This window comes from Glycine max, chromosome 6 (assembly GCF_000004515.6).
Source record: "Glycine max cultivar Williams 82 chromosome 6, Glycine_max_v4.0, whole genome shotgun sequence".
NCBI classification, from domain to species: domain Eukaryota; kingdom Viridiplantae; phylum Streptophyta; class Magnoliopsida; order Fabales; family Fabaceae; genus Glycine; species Glycine max.
This window is the reverse complement of record NC_038242.2, coordinates 1,145,565-1,165,979: the sequence shown is the minus strand read 5'-3', so window position 1 is coordinate 1,165,979 and position 20,415 is coordinate 1,145,565. Positions and strand designations below refer to the sequence as shown.

The 20,415-nt window shown below is 31.6% G+C and overlaps 2 protein-coding genes and 1 long non-coding RNA gene across 5 annotated transcripts; 2 read left to right on the top strand and 1 right to left on the bottom strand.

The window, feature by feature from the left end:
• Positions 1-3,234: 3,234 nt before the first annotated feature.
• Positions 3,235-5,296, bottom strand: LOC102666311 (uncharacterized). The gene is made up of 4 exons (XR_005891925.1): positions 5,085-5,296; positions 4,518-4,672; positions 3,970-4,379; positions 3,235-3,520 (listed from the first exon to the last, which is right to left on the bottom strand). It is a non-coding gene; the product is annotated as an uncharacterized lncRNA (long non-coding RNA).
• A 410-nt stretch (positions 5,297-5,706) lies between these two features.
• On the top strand, positions 5,707-9,962 carry LOC100781384 (MLO protein homolog 1). 3 transcript variants are annotated; one of them, XM_003527586.5, is made up of 14 exons: positions 5,707-5,887; positions 5,999-6,056; positions 6,175-6,407; positions 6,500-6,616; positions 7,509-7,569; positions 7,651-7,736; positions 7,847-7,921; positions 8,024-8,112; positions 8,216-8,265; positions 8,376-8,416; positions 8,510-8,683; positions 8,966-9,001; positions 9,112-9,240; positions 9,327-9,962. In XM_003527586.5, the coding sequence occupies exons 1-14, from the start codon at positions 5,759-5,761 to the stop codon at positions 9,672-9,674; spliced, it is 1,626 nt and encodes a 541-aa protein (XP_003527634.1). In that variant the 5' UTR covers positions 5,707-5,758; the 3' UTR covers positions 9,675-9,962. The 3 variants fall into 3 exon arrangements, with proteins under 3 accessions (XP_003527634.1, XP_014632683.1, XP_040872157.1); XM_014777197.3 differs by having other exon boundaries at positions 7,509-7,736; XM_041016223.1 differs by having other exon boundaries at positions 5,745-5,887; positions 6,237-6,407; positions 7,509-7,736; positions 9,327-9,961.
• Positions 9,963-13,457: 3,495 nt separating this feature from the next.
• Positions 13,458-19,775, top strand: LOC100818808 (protein S-acyltransferase 21). The gene is made up of 10 exons (XM_006581068.4): positions 13,458-13,867; positions 14,708-14,821; positions 14,946-15,066; positions 15,775-15,962; positions 16,452-16,520; positions 16,926-16,997; positions 17,139-17,267; positions 17,823-17,903; positions 17,967-18,173; positions 18,548-19,775. Exons 1-10 carry the CDS (start codon positions 13,823-13,825, stop codon positions 19,460-19,462), a joined length of 1,941 nt encoding a protein of 646 aa, XP_006581131.1. The 5' UTR covers positions 13,458-13,822; the 3' UTR covers positions 19,463-19,775.
• The last annotated feature ends 640 nt before the right edge of the window (positions 19,776-20,415 follow it).

The window sequence follows — 20,415 nt, the reverse complement described above, 5'->3', positions numbered from 1 at the left end:
CGCAGAATTCACGGCATACCATACTAGCTCTAAATCTAATCAAAACTTAATGCAAAACCAGGAAATTCAGGTTGACAAGAGCTACTCCATGGAAAATTATCAGTGGGAGCAAGAGTTACAACCCTACAATCAATATCCAGAAGAAAGAAGTTCTAATTTGGATAATTTGTTGATGCAATTCAAAGAAACAATTGAATCTACTCAACGAGCATCTAAAAGTCTAGAAATTCAAGTTGGTAAGTTAGCAAAAGAAGTGGCTAAATTTGTGGCCATAAGGGAAGAAAACTTTATAGAGGTTAAGCTTCATGAGGAAAGCCTTGTAGAAGAGCATGATTCAAGAGAAAAAGATGAAAAAAAAAAGTGAGGAGAAAACACAACATAGAAGGAGTGTTCACAAATAGAAATTCAACATAATTAAAAAATTATATATATATATATATATATATATATATATATATATATATTAAGAATAAAAAATGAAAGAAAATATAAAAAAATAGAAACTAACATTTTAAAATACCTTACTTCAAGTACCATTTCAAAAATCGTTAGAAACTACTAAAAATATTATTTACTGAATAATCAAACAAATTTTTTAACTAGTAAAATAAATAAATAAAAAACTAGTTGAAATATCTTACTTTAAAATAATTATTATCCGTTAATATGAAATTATCGTAGGTATATTTTTCAAATTAAATTTTCCTACATAACAATTTATAACTGAATGAGAACACAATTAAATGTTTATTGTCATTTTTCTTCACTTAACAATTACATATTTTGTACATGTATTATAAGTACGTGGAAATAACAATGGAATTAATATTAGAAAATTGAATGTTGTTTTAATATAAATAAAAACATTAATTGTAAATTTAATTTATGTATGATATTTTAAAGTGGGTCATTTTTTTTAAATGCAATATAATGAATGAATGGACGATTCATTGGATATCGTTGGCTGTTATGGGGTATAGAATCATAGAAGGAGGAGACTTGGCTCTGCCAACTCTGATGAAAATTGAGGCATAGCCATAATGGGAATGGCCAATATTTTGCAGCTTTTAGTTTTCATTGGATTTGGGTTAAGTTGTCCTTTGTTAACCGATGCCCAAATCATGCGTATCTCTAAATAACATTTGAGATGTTGACACCCAAAAAATGAAAATGCAACAAAAGGGCCAAATGGACATTGTCAATGAATAATAACTCAAACTCAAATCCCTCCTCTGTATATCCTTCGGCTTTTTTAAACATTAACGAATGTCTTGAATTAGTCAGATTGAACAAACCGTTTGAACCTCTCTCCATTCACGATTGTTGAATTAGTCAAATTGAACAATACAAGTGAGAAGGAACTCTTTGCAGTTTGTCCACAATCTGAGGGTTTTTTTTTATTAAGTACTGGTTTGTTAATACTTAAAAAAACGTTTTAAAAACAAATCAAATATCTGAAATTTAAAATAAATTGATCAAAATATGTAATAATAATCAATGTTAACAAAAAGTTAGACTTGCGACCAAAAAATTAGTGATGTATTGGACGTACGTAAATGGGTAGTAAATTATTTGAATCCATACTCATTTATAAAGATAAAATCTGTTTAACGAGTAATTCTTTTTCCATTATCAATAGAAAACAAGTAGCTTCCCTCTCGTGACCATTTTTATAAGTATTTATTGAACTTGAGTTTAATTATCACATATGCTCATTAAAATATATGTAAAAATTAGTTATAGTATATTTTTTTTTAAACCAAGAAGGCGAGCACAAGAGTTATGAGGTTGATGTGATCCCAGCTATTAGACAAGTTAAAGTAGTTCAAAGTTAATGAAAAACTAGAATATGAACTAGTTTATTTTAATTTTTTTTAATTCAATATTTTTTTAATCAAATAAAAATCTAATGTCAAATTATAAAATCTAGCTATGAAGTTCAATACAAATTATTATTATTATTTCTCATTTTACATTAATGAATTGTTTATATTATCAACCAACGAATCCTAAATTAATACTTGGTCCAAAACTTCCATAGTTATTTCGAATGACACGTTCAATATTAAGTCATCGAATCCAACAATTAAATTTACTCGTGGCTGCGGTGTCTCCTAAGATCCCGCTCGTCTTCATAGGGTATTGGAACCTTGGTGTACGTGGACAAATAGTTTTGAGACAAGTCAATTAATGATGCCACATCATTATTACTTTTCAAATTTTAATGTTTTGCAATTTAGTCCTTCATGTAGTTACTTTTTCTTTTCTTTTCATTTTGTTCTTTTTGGCTTACAAATTGACTGAGAGATAGGGAAACTTTGGGATTTAGTAATTGTTGCAATTATTAAAAATATCTCAATTATGCTTCTTCAATAACCTTTTAGTCTGCCAATTAAGTTTTCTTAATGATTTTCCTGGTAAGTTGGATGAAGACCAACTAATAGAAGCCATCTTGTTGAATCCACATTCAGGAATGCTTTATGCTACTAGAGATGCAAATTAAACCCAGACATGATGTTCGGCAGAAATTCTTCATCCAAAGTTCTATCAAGTTTCGAAAATTGTTTCTAAAAAAGTGTTTTGACTTTTAACATCTAAAAAACAGAAACAACCGAGACATTTTCCAATCCTCTTTTGTTATCCTCAAGTGCTCGAGTGACAAACATTTATAAAACAGAAATGTACTAAGGAACCAACACTTTCAAATGTGCCTATAACTTTTTTTCCTCTCTCCACACTAGTAGATAAAGTACATAAAAAAATATCTCAAAAGGAAAGGAATTGTGTATGATATGACCAGTGAAAAGAAGATCAACCCAAGAGATTAACACTAACACATCACAAAACAGTATTGGAGGGACAGATGGAATGAAACCACTATATTTACTGAAAACAAGGACAACATTGTTTTAACTGAAGTCAACAATAGAAATATAAGTTGGGTCCAAGGAAAACTTTAATCAATAAAAAAGCCGTGCAATTATTGTATGAATTTATAGTTCTAATTCAGGAAATTGATTACTGCTGAGCACACGGTAAAACCAAACAACTAGTTGCTTGAAAACAATCATATATGTTAAGCTATATATCTACGACTTGATGACAGATTCAACCATTACAGATGGTAGACTACCATGGAGCAATGGCATCTCAAGTTATCATCCACTGAAAGATAGAAGTCCTTCAGTAACATGAACTTGTGGGTCCAAAATCCCGTGGAAAACAAATCTAAAAATAAGAATAATACAATATAATCAATTTAGGGTGCATCTTCCAGTCACTTTCTTCTCATCCAATATTTGGTACAATTCAAGGATAAAAAATGGATTTCATAAACTACAATCAGCAGAGTTTCAAACAAATTGAATCTACTAGGCAAAGAAAGATCAGTAGAATGATACTTGAAACCAAGTTCGTTTGGTCACTGTTAATGACAACCTACTGATAAAGAGCCTGTCAGGTAATCTACATGTCTCCTCTCCTATACAATTCCATCCAGCATTTCACCTACCTTCAGTTTCTGCAGTTAAAATTCAAGCAATTCTTCCCTCACCAAAATAGAAACTCAAATCACAATTTTGTATTGAATAATAATAATAATAATAGTTTACACATGAACAAATCAACGTTTCTTTACTAATTATTTCTCCAAGAATTAAATTAAGTTCAAACCAGACAACCAGAGTAACCAAACTTATGTCGTAAACCCATGTGTAAATTGTAAGCAGATAACATTCAAAATGTGAACAGAAAAAATTGTAGGCAGCATTTCTACATGATTTTTCAGATTAAAAACACGTAATTGATTCAAGGCCATTGAGCTAAAGGAATGTATATTAAACAAGAAGGCGATTGTTGCACAAGCTGTACAAACAACCAGAGACTAATATTCTATCCTTTCTTGTTGACTCCTAATACAGACAAAGTATAATAAAATCATGAAAGCCAGCCAGAGTTACTGAAGTTTACCTTTCATTTTCCAAAGAACTAAAAGCAAAAAACACCTTATGTGAAGTGGGCATGGGAAGCCCAAAAGGCAATCAAGTTAAAAATCACTCCCTTGTGTGATCATTGGAGAGGTTCTTAGACTTGAGAGTCCTTTCTTTTGGCATGTATAGGTGTCTCTTCCTCTAAAAAAGAACCAAAGAAGAAAAAAAAGGTCAAACTCCTCCATTGTTATGTCTTTGTCCGCTGAGTTGGTTAAAAATTTATATGCAATTGAACTTATCTGATTCCCTCCCACCACTGGGGCAGTGCTTGACTCTGCCCAACCGCTTCTCATAGTGACACATTCGAGATTGGGGGCAGATACCCCACCAAGATAGGAACAAAGTTTCAAAAAATCATTTCTTTCTCGTCCACTCAAGGGGTGAAGACACCTGCATAACATGTGCTATCAACAACCTTTTTTTTTTTTTTTTGCTTTCAGGAGAAGAAGAAGAAACATCCTAAGAACTTCATACTTAACAATTTATGGCCATAAATAAGGAAATGTGAGCATCAGTGAGAGAAAGTACCATTCATGGTAACATTTCAGGCACATGACATGGTAGTAGTGAGGCAACACAATCTTACTATTCATCTCCATGCATATTGCACATTCTTCTTTTCTTTCAATGTCTATGTCTGAAGACTGTATGTGCTCCTCACCATCTCTTCTGCGATACCTCCTCTACTGAAAACATTAAAATTATTTTCTCTACTCTACTTTATGTTAGCTTAAATAAAGACTTTTAAGGCTGTAGGAATAGTAGAAGGCAAAACGATGAAATATCAAATTTTGAAAAAAGAAACCAGGAAGATCCATAATCTTATAGAAAATTATTCTAACTAATAGTTATTTTCTTCATGAATTCTGCAGCCCGAAATTGAAAATGGTGATAAAAGTAAGTTTCCACATCTAGCCAGGTTTAGTTTTATATCGTGTAATCTATTACCTGTCTAATGTATTGAATATGCCATGACTGTTGCTGCTTCTGATGTTGATGTTCAATTGACAAAATATGAATTGGTTTTGTTGAATAAAAAAAAAAAAAACAATAATGAACTCAACCTAACTCATTGAGATAGCCACATACACGAACCTGGCTGGATACTGGAGAGATTCACGCAGAAAGGCGACTGTTGGGTTCGACTTCACAGATTTGCAAACGAACTTGACGGTAGCGGCGAGACAAGTTATGGGATACATTCATTAGGTATCTGGAAATCAAAAATATAAAATAACAAAAGGACTACATTGCAAATAACAAATTTCAAAACAAACACATGACGTGGCAGGAGTAAATGATGTGGGGTACCAAAACCCTTCTGGAATTCGCGGGCACAAAAAACATTTCATCACTGAAAAGTGAAAACCGTTCGATGAATAAGACTCCACGCATAATAGAACAAACAAGTAAACGACAAGGCTTGTTGCAACTTAAATGATAATAAATAAATTATATTACAAACAAAAAAAATAATTTAATGGCATTATTTAGACCTAAACCCGTGAAACTTAAGCATGTAAATTGTCTTCCAAGGGCCGGCTTTAACATTATTAATTAATTAACTATGTATGTCTTGTTTTCTAGCTAGAGTGTATGTGGTTCCCGCAAGAGCAATACCATTACGGTCTGTAAGCATATGACAAAACATCATTCTCTATAGAACTGAATATATATTACTAATAATAGCATTCTTAATATACTAATTAAGCTCGTACCGACGTTGAGGCTAGAGAATTAATTGGTTGTTTGAGAGCAAATTAATTAACATGGCTGGTGGTGGTGCTACTGCAGAAAGAAGCTTAGAGGAAACACCCACATGGGCAGTAGCTGCTGTTTGCTCAGTGTTCGTCATCATCTCTGTATTAATTGAACACGGAATCCATTCACTTGGAAAGGTACGTGCATGGTGCTTCATCCTTTATTTTTTGTTTTATTACTTGCAGTAACTAAATTTAATTAATTTCCTTCCACACACTCCCTATCTTATAATTACTTTCTAATTACAGTGGTTTCAAAAACGACATAAGAAGGCCATGAATGAAGCCTTGGAGAAAATCAAATCGGGTAAGCCGCAAAATTAGAACGAGGCAAAGTTTTTTTGTTCTTTTTTTTTAAAAAAACTCCCTTCAAATTTTAATTATATATATATATATATATATGTATATGGTTTTTGTTTTTGCAGAATTAATGTTATTAGGATTCATATCCCTATTAATAACTTTTGGTACACAATATATTGCGAAGATATGCATCCCTGTGTCAGCCGGTGACATAATGCTTCCATGCAAGAAGGTGGAAGTGTCAGATTCAGATGATGACTCAAATGACAGAAGGAAGCTACTTTCTTTTGACGACAACATGGAATGGCGTCGAGTTTTAGCAGCTGCGTCTGGGGGTGACTATTGCTCACAAAAAGTCAGGATCCGTAATTAATTATCTCTCATACTAATACTACCCCTTTCTCAATTAATTAACTCTTAATTATATGTATTGTTAATTTCTCTCAGGGTAAAGTGTCTTTGATCTCTCAGTCTGGGGTGCACCAGTTGCATATATTTATATTCGTCCTCGCTGTTTTTCACATTTTCTACAGCGTCATGACTATGGTACTAGCCCGAGCAAAAGTAAGTTAATTACTATTCCAAATATAAGATTTTATAAGTTATGGTTCTTCATCAGCATGAATATCATTAAAATTCTAAGATGTTGATAAATGAATTGACTGTCTTTTTAAGATAATATAAAGTCAACTCATTGGAATGACCAAATGATTTGGGTTATTTGTACAAGGAAAATGATTGCCTACATTATTAGAAATAATAATTTTTATAGGTTTAATTACCCATTTACTTTTTATCGTTAATTTTTTTTAACTCCTTTAGTTAATTTAACATGTGACTTTCTAGTTATTAATATAACACTCTAACCAATTAAGTTAATAGGTTAATTATGATATAAAATAATTAATATCGCTATATATAACACTAAAATTTTTAATATATATTTAATACACATGTAAATTTTACGAATTAATTTTGATCTAATAATTAATTTGTAAAAATTAAATTTTAAATAAAAATTATAGGTTTTATTTATAATTCATATATATGTAAACAAATTAATTATTATAACAAAATTAATTGTCATAAAATTTATTATGTAAATTTATATTTATATTAAATATACATTAAAAAATTTAATGTTATATATAAGGACATTAATTATTTTATAACATAATTAATTTATTAGTTCAGTTGGTAATAACTCGAAAGTCACAAGTTCAATTCTATAATTGATTTACGGATTCGTAATCTATAAGCCAATAACAGAAGGATAATATGGGAATTACATATGTTATGCTGGGTGTACCAGCAAAATGAATGGTGCGTTTAGCAATTCCCATTAACTTAACTCACCTCATTTGTCTTAAATAATTACCGTCTATGCTACCTAACTTTTTTTACAAAAAGAAAAGAAAAGAAAAGAAAAGAATAACGACAACGATATGCTTAACAGATGAAGAAATGGAAGGCTTGGGAAGCGGAAACATCTTCCCTGGAGTATCAATTTACAAATGGTAATTCACTAATTCTTATTGCAATTTATAAATATAACATACAATGGACCTTTGTCTTTTGTATTTTCATTATCATGGCAGATCCTTCAAGGTTCAGGTTTGCGCATCAAACATCATTCGTTAGGCGTCACTCTGGTTGGTCTAGGATGCCAGGAATTCGATGGATAGTGAGTTTCATCCATTGTTCCTCAGGAATAATTTAAATGAAAAACAAAATAAATACCATAATTTATGCAATTAACAATTAATAAACCCTTTATTTGGGTTTTTTGGGTAGGTGGCATTCTTCAGGCAATTCTTCGGTTCTGTCAGTAAGGTGGATTACATGACCATGCGGCACGGATTTATTAACGTGGGTGCCAAAGCTTACAGTACTATAATTAAATTAAATAAATGCAACTGTTTTTAATTAATTGAGTTTGTTACGGAAACCCAAAAACTTTACCAAATGCAGGCACATTTTGCTCCGGATAGCAAATTTGACTTTCAAAAATACATTAAGAGATCCATGAAGGATGACTTTAAAGTGGTCGTGGGTATAAGGTATCTGTCATATGACCTAAAGTCACACTAATGCATTAATCTTATAAGACTTTTTAATGCCAAGTGTTGTTTTTTTTTTACTATATTAGTTTTTGTTTTGCAGCATTCCGTTATGGGTTTTTGCAATCGTCTTTATGCTTGTGAACGTTTACAGTAATTCCCTCTTCATGATCCCTCTTTTTTTTTTTAAACTGTCCAATTCACACACGCAATGCACAAAGCCGTGTTGTTATTGGCTTACTTTTATAACTTTGTTGCTGCAGAATGGTACACGCTCACTTGGCTATCATTAGCACCACTAGTGGTAATTCATAATTGAAAAGTTATTAATTATTAACCTGAAAAGAAAATTAATATTTAATACTACTAGCGTCCATCGAACTTCATTGCTTTGCAGATACTTCTATTAGTGGGCACCAAGCTTGAACTTATAATCATGGAAATGGCCCAACAAATCCAAGATCGAGCCACAATTGTTAGAGGAGTCCCTATTGTAGAGCCAAACAACAAGTATTTTTGGTTTAACCGGCCACAGTGGATTATCTTCTTAATCCACTTTACCTTATTCGAGGTGATAGTTGGTGTGTCTATGTATAAATATAAATTTGGGATTTGTGTGACTAGAAAATTTATTATATAATTTGAGATTATCATGTGACTGTCATCCCAATCAATTTTTATATAATATATAATTAAATTTTAATTTATGGAAAAAGATAATAAAATATAATGTCACATAAAGATTGATTGAAATTATGATTATTCTGAACCGTATAATAATTTTTCTTGTGATTTTGACATGCTTAATTGGTAATCCAATTTGACTCAAAGCTGTTTATTCGTTGTTTTTCAGAATGCATTCCAAATAGCCTTTTTCTTGTGGACATGGGTAAGTAACCTATATAACCAAGATATTTTATTCGTTATGAGAAATTTCGAGTTTTGGGGTTTCAAATTTAGAAGATTCATTACTTTTTAATGATATTTTCAAAAATGCAGTATGAGTTTAAGATCACATCTTGCTTCCATGAAAGCTTGCCGCTAATACTGACAAGGGTTGTCCTTGGAATAGCCTTACAAGTCGTGTGCAGCTACATCACATTTCCTCTCTATTCCCTAGTAATACAGGTATACAATGTCAAACTAACCCATCAAATTACTTGATTAAGAAATTATTACCCTTTTCTTATTACTATATAAATGTTACCTTGTAGATGGGATCTCACATGAAGAAAGCAATCTTTGAGGAGCAAACTGCAAAGGCACTTAAGAAGTGGCAAAAGGCTGCAAAGGACAAGAGGAAGTTAAGGAAAGCAGGGATAGATATGAGTGGGGAAACAACACCAAGCCAAGGCACATCACCCTTGCATTTGCTTCAAAAGTACAAGCCAAGCCACACAGACACCGATAGTGTTCTCTACTCTCCACGATCATACCAATCTGACACTGACTTGTCTGAGACAGAGGGATCTTCACACCAATTGAATGAAATAACACAAACGCATCAAGCTCCAAGGAATGGAGAAACTCATAATATCGATTTTTCCTTTGTGAAGCCTTAACGATGCTTAACTCTAATAAGGACTTGTGGCTATGTCAAAAGAATTAATGGTTAATATCAACCAAGATTTGTGTTCAAATTAAATACCATATATAACATGATTAATATAGTAATACAACAATATAGCTGCCCATAAGAGTCATGGCCTGCCCAACCTCTTCCGCAGGCTAATATTCAAATACCATTGTAGCTAGATAGTTACTCAGCTAGGTCATTTTTTTGCTTGCATATTCTTTTATGACATTCTTAACTAAATAATATTAGTTATAACACAAGCAAGGTTTACATAATTACTAGTCAAACTCAAGCATATTAAATTAATAATAGTCAAGTTATCGCCTGGTATTCAATTTCAGGATTTGATTTGTCACGTGCTAAGTTTTGGACACAATCGTCAATTTTTTGCAAGTCATTGATATATATATTTTTGGTCAAAATTCATGATTTTGATTTATTTTTGATTTAGTTAGGTTTTTGGTGTCAAGTCATCACGAGTTTCAGAGTTTAATGTATATTTTTCTGATGAGTTTAACTTACATTTAATATCTCATTAACTTGTTTGCAATAATTATAGAAATTATTGACATTAGCATTAAAAAATCATCAAATAAATAACTAAAACCAACAACATTTGTATTATAAATGAGATTAACTTTATTATTTTCAAATGGATAAAAATAATCAGATTTGCCAAAATTAGAAATAGAAATTAAATTTTATCTAAATAATGACATTACAACAACGAATAAACCTATTGATTAAATTGAGTCACCTTTTAACCAATCAACAATGAAATAAACTAATTCAGATAAGCAAGGTTGACCCACATTCACACTCTAATTGCATGAAATTTAAATTTGGAGCTTGAAATTGATTACATGATGCTCTGACCCTTACCAGGACATCTATGTTACCCTTAACCCTTTATATTTGATGCCTAGGTGTAATAGTGAAAGAACTAGACTGAGATTCCATGTGCTCTAAGAGAAGGAAATAACCATGTAGAATGTTTTTTAGGGCAAATTACATCATTTCATATCACATTCTTGTTTTTTAAAAATTTCTACAATATTTTCCTTAATAGTTTTAAATTACACTGTTTTTATTGTCCAAATAATATATTACGTCGTGTATTTTGTAAGAGGTATTATAAATATTAAAAAAAATGTATCAATCACAACTAATGTCAGTATAGTTTACCTTATTATTTAAGTAAACTTGCTGCAGCAAATAATGACAAGCTTCGAATCTTCCATTCTCCATTTGGAGCCATTACCTCGCACTTGATGGAAAACGCCATTGGCGTTTCCTTCCTCATTATTGTTAGTATTTTGTTTTGTTTTATTTACCTTTCGTTTGCCAAAATAACTATTTAAATTGAAACTGAATTCAGAAATGTAACTTTATATTATTTTTTCTGACATCATAGACCATGTGTCTTCCAATTCGTTGGATAGATACTGATTTCATGTTAAAAATATTGTTAAAATTTAGTATGCATTTCGATCAATTTATCTTAGGAGTAAAAAAAGTAAGTTTTAACTCTTATGTTTTATAAACTAATTCTCTTAAAAAATCTAAACAGGTACACTTCACTTTAATTTTTTTATTTTACACTTTTTAAGAACAAAGTAATCTGCAAAAGAATTAAATAATCCAATTACGGTTGGTGAGTCAAATCGGTATGCTTTTCATTCTTCTGTCTTTCCGTTCTGCATATACGAAAGAAATATGTTTTCGGCATATTATTAGACGTTGCTAACAAGTTTCAGCAACTCACGGTATTGCTTTTGTCACTGTCATATGAAAGTGGAATCGGAAGGAATGTTTGAACAAAAAAATGATTACTTGGAAGATTCCAAATCATTATGTTCTAAGTGAGGACGGCATATTAAATAATTAATTATTCATTGAGACAATAAAAAAAATGTCATTGTCTCTAGTAGATTATATAAAGCTAATCATCAAAGTATTTCACTAAAAATATAAATAAATTTGTACGAGTATTTATTAATTTTTAAAATAATTATCTTAAAATAATTCTAATGATAATTTATGATTAAAGAATTATATAAAACTACTATTTTATACCGACGTTACATAAATATTAATCTCATTTTTTAAAGTTAATAAAACAAGTTCTATATATAAGACAATTGTGATTGTTACTATCTTAAAAAAACATACAAAGAAATCTAAACTCATCCACATGTGACTTTCATTTTTTTTAAGTCACTTTGAAAGTACATATAAAAAACAAATAAGTATATAAACATATGAATTAAAACTATTTCAAACAATATGAAACTTGATCTTTTCTAATATTCTTCAAACTACAACAAATTTTTAACCATTATTATTGAAAATTAATTCTCTTAAAATGTAAAAATTAATAGAACACAAACATTTTTAACAAAAAATGGAAGAAAGCATCAAAATAAAATATTCAAAAACAAAAAAATCAAAATAAAACTTTTCAAACTTAATGTAATAACATGAAACAACACTAAAATATAATTAGATAAAAAATGATACTTAGCAAAAAAAAAAAAAAACTATCATATGTTTCCGTTGTAAAAAAATCATGTTTTTTTAATAATCATTTGGGTGAATTGAGTTTTAGAAAGTGACTAGAGTAGTAAGTCTTTGTTTTTTTAAAGGCCTAGCTTGACAATCACTAATTAAGAATATTAGTTTTTTAATTTTATTTTTACAATGAGAATATTAGTTTTTTAAGAAGATTAGTTTTTTTGTTACATAATTAAAAATATTAGTTTGATATATGTAAGACAAAATTTAATTTTGTAAAATCTCAATGATATTTTTATCTTGGCATGTAATGTAATTGAGTACACCATTCCCATTTTATTTAACTGTTTAATTATCTTTCCATTAGCTTTAACGAAAGATTAACAATGTGGTGTCCACTTACATCTTTGTAGCGGCGGACACCACCACTGTTAACGACCCTCAAAAAGCGACCAAAGCCTCCCCTACCTCCTTTTTCTACCTTGGTCAATGCCACCACTAATAACATACTAGTATACTAGCCAATAACAGAAAATGAATAAAAACAAAGAAAAGGAATATCTATCCAACAACTTTTAAATTTATTTTTGCCAAAAATTAAATTATTTATACACCTGGAATATATTATTTGTTTTAATTTTTTTACAATGTTAAATTATTAAATAACATCTCTTTTATTTTCTTTAATTTTCTACAAATATCCTCTCTAGAAAGCAATTTTTTCAGAGACATGATTAGTTAGAGACTAAAAACCTATTTGATAGATTCGAAGGAAAGTGAAAAAAATAATGAAATATAATGTAAAATTATATGAAACTCGTACTTTTATTTTTTTTTACCTTAAATCAAAACTCTCATCACTTTTCTTTTTACTATACCAGTCATACATTAATTGTAGCTGGTAACAGGTCTAGACCCAACTCATTGTTTAAAATAAAACATTTATTACAAAATTTAATGAATTTTAATGATACGACAATTCAAGATTAGTTGATAATATATATAATTAGATTGATATATTTTTTAGGATTAATTTGATGATTATAATTATCATATTAAAAAGGAAGAAACCCGGGCTTTTTATTTGCATTTAATTGATGCACGTTATTATACTGACAATCAACTAACTTTTTAATATACAATTACTTATTACTTTAATTGAATTAAAAAAAGTATTGAAAATGACATTAATATTTTTCCAATTGAATTTTTTGTTAGGAGGAGGTTGTGAGAAGATGTTTGATGTGAGTGTGACTTTGGTACTATGAATGAATGAATACAAAGACAAAGGGTAAGGAAGAGTAGAGTAGGTAGGAAGGAGTAGGAGTGAAACAGTGAAAGTGATTATGTGTATAAAAACGATAATAATAATAGTCGGAGAGTGAGTGGCCTCATCTCACCTCACTCGTTCTTTTCTCACTCTCACATCACCCAACAACCTCTCTCTCTCTCTCTCTTGGGTTGAATTTGACTTGGCAAACCCTAGCCTGGGAATTCTTCAGAGAACCCGTTGTTCTGCTATTCTGAATCTGTTTCATAGTTTGCAGCATTCAGAGCAAAGTTTGGAAGGGTGAAGCGGAAATGCTTCTGATTTGGTAGTAGTCCGTTGGAGATTCGGTCATGGCTAGGCGTCATGGATGGGAGCTCCCCTTTCACACTTTTCAGGTACGTACTCTAGTTTTTCAATGCCACAGCAATCATTTGCAACTTTGTTTTGTTTTGTTTTTTTCTAATTAGTTTCAGATGAGGGCTTTCTTTCATCTTTCCCTCTTCTTCTTCTACCCTTTTGACTTTCTCCTTTACCTCGTTCCCTTTTAATCCGACTGCATTCTTTTTTCTCTCCGTTGTTTATTATGCTTTTTCGCCGTTAATTGATCTTCTAATTTTATGCGGAATCTCATGCGTTTTGTCGTATATATCGTGTCCACGCCTTTTCTCTCTCACTTTCTTACGGCGATGAATGTTTTTCAACTCCAATATCCATCTATCAAAGATTCTTTTTTTCTTTTTCCAGTATAGAAACCACGCCAATTACTTAGCATTATTGTGCTTCTTCATTTCAGGCTATGAATTTAGTGTTATCATCATATTTTCTCATTTGCAGAAAGATAATTTCAGAGTTAACATACTACAGTATATTGTTTAGTATGTGTGATAAATTCTTGGGTAAAATAGCGTTTTGGTCTCTAAATATTTTGAAATGTTGGTTTTAGTCCAAAAAAAAATTAATATGTTTTTTAGTCCCTATTATTTAACAAGAAACACATGTTTTTAGTCACTGAAGACTGAAGAGGGACTAAAACTAAATCACTTTTGGTAAATGCGTGGACTAAAAACACGCATTAAATTTTTATAAGTACTAAATCAACAGTTTCAATTTTTTTTCGTGAACCTATATACCTTCACAATGCTGCAAATTGCCAAGTATTATTTTAGTTTCATGTTTTAGAATTGGAGATTTGTGTATTCTCATAAAGCTTTTTCCCCCCTGCTTATTATGAACAGGTCGTGGCTATAACTGTATTTTTCTTGCTATCTATAGCATATTATGCTTTCTTTGCTCCTTTTCTGGGAAAGGACATCTATGAATATGTGGCTATTGGTGTTTACTCTGTATTGGTAAGCAGTACTCTGATTCTTCTCTGCTCCCCCTCCGCTCATGTGTTTTTCATACGGAAGATTCGTTCTAAAAAATGGGATTCAATATTCCTTCATTGACTTCAACTTAAATGTTGAACTGCAGGCTCTCTCTGTGTTCTTTCTTTATGTTCGATGCACTGCCATTGATCCCGCCGACCAGGGAGTCATGGTTGATTGTGACAAGACATCAAAGAATAGATCAAAACTTGATGAAGAGTTGGCAGGTTGGACTTTGAATGCTAGTGGCATCTATTGATTTTTAAGTTTATTCTTGGGAACAGATTTCTTAGAAATAATGTAATAATAGGAATAGAGCAGATTATACATCATGTAATTGTGTTAATTAGAGTAACTGTATATTCTTGTAATTGTTATATAATTATCCTTGTATTTATGACTCTTGATATAAATATCTGCTCTGTTGTGTTAGTCAACACACGGAATTCATTCCATGCCTCTTGTTCTCTCTCTTTTCTCAATAAGATTCATCATAACCGTTGACAGTTCCCATAAATTTAGTAATTTTTTGTTTGATCAACAGTGCTTGCTAGAACACCAAAATAAAAGAATTGTGCTGAATTTAATTATCCAGTAGTGACACTGTTGGATTAGGTTGTTACTTGGCTGCAGACAAACCCTAAATCATATGTAACAGATTTATATATGCCTTTTTGTAGGTCTGGAACTGATCATTTAGACTTTTACTTGTTCGATGAAATTATGAATATATAGTCACTTTGTTTGTTACCTCCTATATGGCTTATACAGACAAATTGTCATATGAATATATTATCTTGATTGATTTGGCAATGATACTGTTTGGAATATATTGGGATATGATGGCAACAATTGATGGTTTCCTATGCCTTTAATAGCAATTTTTCCAGTGTAGTTTGATAGTTTATATTTAGGATTTGCATCTCCTATTGCAGAACCCAGCAAGATGGGACTAAAGGGTGAAGGAATGTCTGATCGTCACAATTCAAGTTGGTGCTCTAAAGTTGGGTGTTTCTTCTGTAGTTTCCTTGTTAGAGAAGATTGCCGCAGTAATGAAGATATTAGTCTACAGCAACAATCTGGAGAAGAGGAGGCTTTGTTCTGCACTTTGTGCAATGCTGAGGTTGACATGAGCTATCTGAAAAATCTTATTTCATTTTCCATTACTTCTTCAAATAAATCAAAAGGAGAAAAACAAGTGATGAAAGAAAAATGGAGAAAGAAAAGTATAATATATGGTTTCGTAGAATGCAACACAGTTTGATTCTAAGTAGATGAATCCAATTTTGCTTCCCAAAACTGCCATGATTATAGGCAAAACAGGAAAAGTTCTGTTATAGAGATCCCTTTCTTGATGGTTCATGTTTGTTCAAGAATAAATACAAACCCTTTCAACGAATAGTCAGTCAGAGTCTTTTTGATTTGAGAAAACATTTTCTGTTTTAATTTTTTGTTTTCATAAATAACTATAAAATACCAACTTGATTTCACTTTGATTCTTGTTTTATCTTTTAAAATATCTAGTTGAAGAGTTTTCTTTCCTTTCCTTGCCTCACCAGAATATGGAAAAAAAACCATGATGTATTTACATCTTTTTAGTTATATTTTGCAGGTTCGGAAGTTCAGTAAGCATTGTCGAAGTTGTGACAAATGTGTTGATGGATTTGATCACCATTGTCGGGTAAATTTGTGTTTTAATCCCACCCCAAGTCAGTTACTGGGTATTTTTAATACTCACTGTTGTAGTGTCCTAGTCTGAGGTCTAATGGTCCATTGTCATACTAATAAAAAAATTGATGATAAAAAAAAGTGGTCAGGTCACTTTTACACTTATCCCTTTCAGAAAAGATTTTTTCCCCTTCTGTTCTTTGAGACTTATTGTTTATCTGATTGTCTCCAATGCTTGATAATTATTTTTCTTCAAAGTTATTTTGCCTGCAATACTTGCAAGTTGCAATGTATAATTTTTTTATGTTTGGGACCTGAGATGTTGTGTGCACTTGTGCACTTGTCAGTACTTGTTTTCCGTAACTATTAGGTTCTTCAAAAATTCATTATCATCATATACTTTCTTTGTTTTGTTCAGTGGTTGAACAATTGTGTTGGAAAGAAGAATTACATCACGTTTGTGTGTCTTATGGCAGTGAGCCTAGTTTGGGTAAGTTGCATAAAGTTGTTCATCCTGAATCTAGTTCCTTGCCCAGTTGCCCCCCTCCTCTGGTCCTTCAGTTTTACATTGGAACAATCCTTCCAGATTAGAATTTTTTATTTTCTTACTTAATGCTCATACATGTAACAGCTTATAGTTGAATGTGGAGTTGGGATTGCAGTACTTGTCAGATGCTTTGTTGACAAGAAAGGTACAGAGAATCAGATTGCTGAAAAACTTGGAGCTGGGTTCTCTCGAGTCCCATTTGCTATTATTGTGGTACATTCACTCTCTTTTTCTTTCAGATTTTTATATAGGATAAACTGAAATAAACTTTACTTGACAAATGTTACTTTTCTATATGCTATGAGTTCTGTTGGCAGGAACGATGCATAATAGGCCTTGTATGGGCTTTCCATAGACTTTTTTCATTGCATCTTCTATTGGTGCACATCTCATGTTAACTTAAAATGCTGGATTCTGTCTACTGATGGAAGCCCTTATTTGGCTTGAAATGTCAAAATATGCATTGATGTAAAACATTCAATGCATCTCATACAAGCTTTTTTTTTATTAAAAAAAAAAAATTAGTTCTTTTGTTGTTGGTTAGTGATCCTGATTTGAAAACTTATTGGTTATGTTTGCTGAAAATTATTCAACATAAACTTCAAGTAATCATCATTATCCAATCTTTGAACATCATTAACTATTTGAGTGGTTGATTGTTCCTAAATGATAATGTTTTTTTTTTTTACCAAGAATTTCTTTCTTGCTATTTTCACTTCAATAAAGTATGAGTTGCTATGTTTCACATAATTTTCAATCCTTTGACAGGCCATATGCACAGCAGTTTCATTCCTTGCAACTGTACCTTTGGGAGAGTTATTCTTTTTCCATATGATCCTGATACGAAAGGTATATTCATGAACTTTTCCTCCTATCGACATATATATTCTAAGCTGTCTTTTTCTTTTACAGGGTATCACAACTTACGAGTATGTTGTGGCCATGCGAACTCTAAGTGAACCACCTGGGCCTTCAGTTGATGGGGGTGAACAGCAGAGTCTACCATCGTCTCCTACTAGTTCAGCTATCACTGCAATAAGTGGAAGAAGCTCTGTTGGAATGAGTATACAGTACAAAGGTGCCTGGTGTACACCGCCAAGGATCTTTATGGACCACCCGGTACTGCCATCTCTGTGTATTTTGCCTGAATCATATGACCAGTAATTTCATTGAAAGACGTCTTTCCCATCATTGAACATTACATATAGTCAATTATGGTGAGAGATAGGAAAGGAGAATTGAGTGGAACAAAATGATTTTGCAAAACACAGTATGCCATAGCTCTATTATATTTTTGCTTATATAGTATGAATTTCCATGGTCAATAGAAATAAACAACTGCTATAGGTGAAAAGTTGAAGGAAGGAGTAGTGCATTGTTTAAATGCATGCCCAATAAGAACTGTCACAAGAGCTACTGTGCTCATTCTTAGTTTCTGCAATAAATTAAGTTCTTAGTTTATGTTGATTAACTATCTGGCCTTGGATAAGCAGGATGAAATTATACCACATTTGGAGCCAGGACGCCTACCATCCACTGTTGATCCAGATGCAGTACAATCACCTGACAAAGGGAGAAAAATGAACCAGCGCCCTGTGCGAATAAGTGCATGGAAACTTGCAAAATTGGATTCTAATGAGGCAACTAAGGCAGCTGCTAAGGCCAGAGCATCATCGTCTGTGCTTCGTCCAATTAGTTCTCGACCTCATGCATATGATGTGGATCATTTATCCAGTAGCAATGTGAGTGGAAGAAGCAGCCCAATTAGCAATCAAGGATTTCATATCAAATACGATACAGCGGGGACATCAAGGTTATCTCCTTCCAAGAGCTCATACCCTCCTAGTCATGCAAGCAAGGAAGACATCGATTCTTCATGTCAACACAGTATGAGTAACATTAGCAGTCCACAAGTCTCCAACCTTACTCCTTCACCAATGCAGAGGCCAAGTTTGAACAGAGACCATTTCAACCCCATGTATCAACAACCATCGGGAAATCAGTCTCCTTCGTCAGGTAAAGGAATTGAAGGGAACATAAATCCAGTTCACGACAATGTGGCACGTGCACCAATGAGAAGCAACACCTTAGGTGTTTCAGATAATAGAAGATCGTCTGTGTTTTGGGATCAAGAAGCTGGACGCTTTGTCTCATCCTCATCAAGAGGTCCCGGCAGTTCTCAGATTCCCGGAACAGAGTTATTGTACACGGGCCGTTCTATATTTTTTGGCAGCCCCGTTGTGAATGAACAGCCAAGTACGGGAACAAGAAGTAGCAGTTCAGTAGTAGCTGGTATTCCGGATAGAGATTCTTCTACATTAAGGGATTTTCAGCAAGGTAGATCACATAGGGGTGGCCAGCTTCCTGTGTTTGTTCCTGGCTATGCCCAGCAAAACAAGTTCCCTTAGATTGCTTCCTTGACCATTAATTTGTTACGGCAACTGTTTCTTATCCTTTTTTAATTTTTTAAAAATTCCTAAACTTTTTCTAAATGTCCATCTTTTTACTTCTTCGTTTCTCCCGTATGACGGTATGAGTGCATTCCCCTTTCCATCTGTATAGGCTAATGGATCACGACCTTTATCTGTACAAAATTATTTACCACTAGCTTTGCATTTTAAGTTTGAATATGTACGTCAGAGAGTTGATGTAGCTTTGCGTACTGAGTAGTTTTGTAAGTTTATTTGATTTAAATTAAAGTCTTTGTAATTTTTTTTCTTACTATTTTAGTACATTTCCTTTTTATTTATCTTAATGATTTTCAAAAGTAAAAAAGAAATGTATAAACAAATTTTAATTATTATTCTCTTTTTACTATATTTTTGGGGGGTGATCATATAATATTATTCATATACTCAATGTTTAATAATTAAAAATGCCTATTAAACAAAACTAAAAAATTCATATAAGTTTTTTTATTTATGTTATTTTACATTTATTAATTTCTTAAATAACTAATGTTATCAAACACATTTAATTTAAAATTTATCTTACAAGTTATCAGGTTTTAGCTAGTAATTATATAAGGTTTGAACCTAATTTATTATGATAAAATATTAGGGTTTGATATAATAATAATGATAAACTTAACATTTTAAAAGTTCACAAAATATTTTCTGTCTGTATTTAATTTAAATTTGTTCCTATGTTTTTGTTCTTGCCTTTTGTTATCGTTGTAACATCACGAGATGGTATGAAATTGTAGTGAAATTGCTAGGGGAATTAAATAGAAAATGACTATGAAGTATATAGGATTCAATTTAAAATGATTATTAAGCCAGTAAAAATGTTATTAATAGAAGTAAATTATGACTGTAAAAATGATTATGATTTACGAAGTATATAGAATTAAACTTTATTG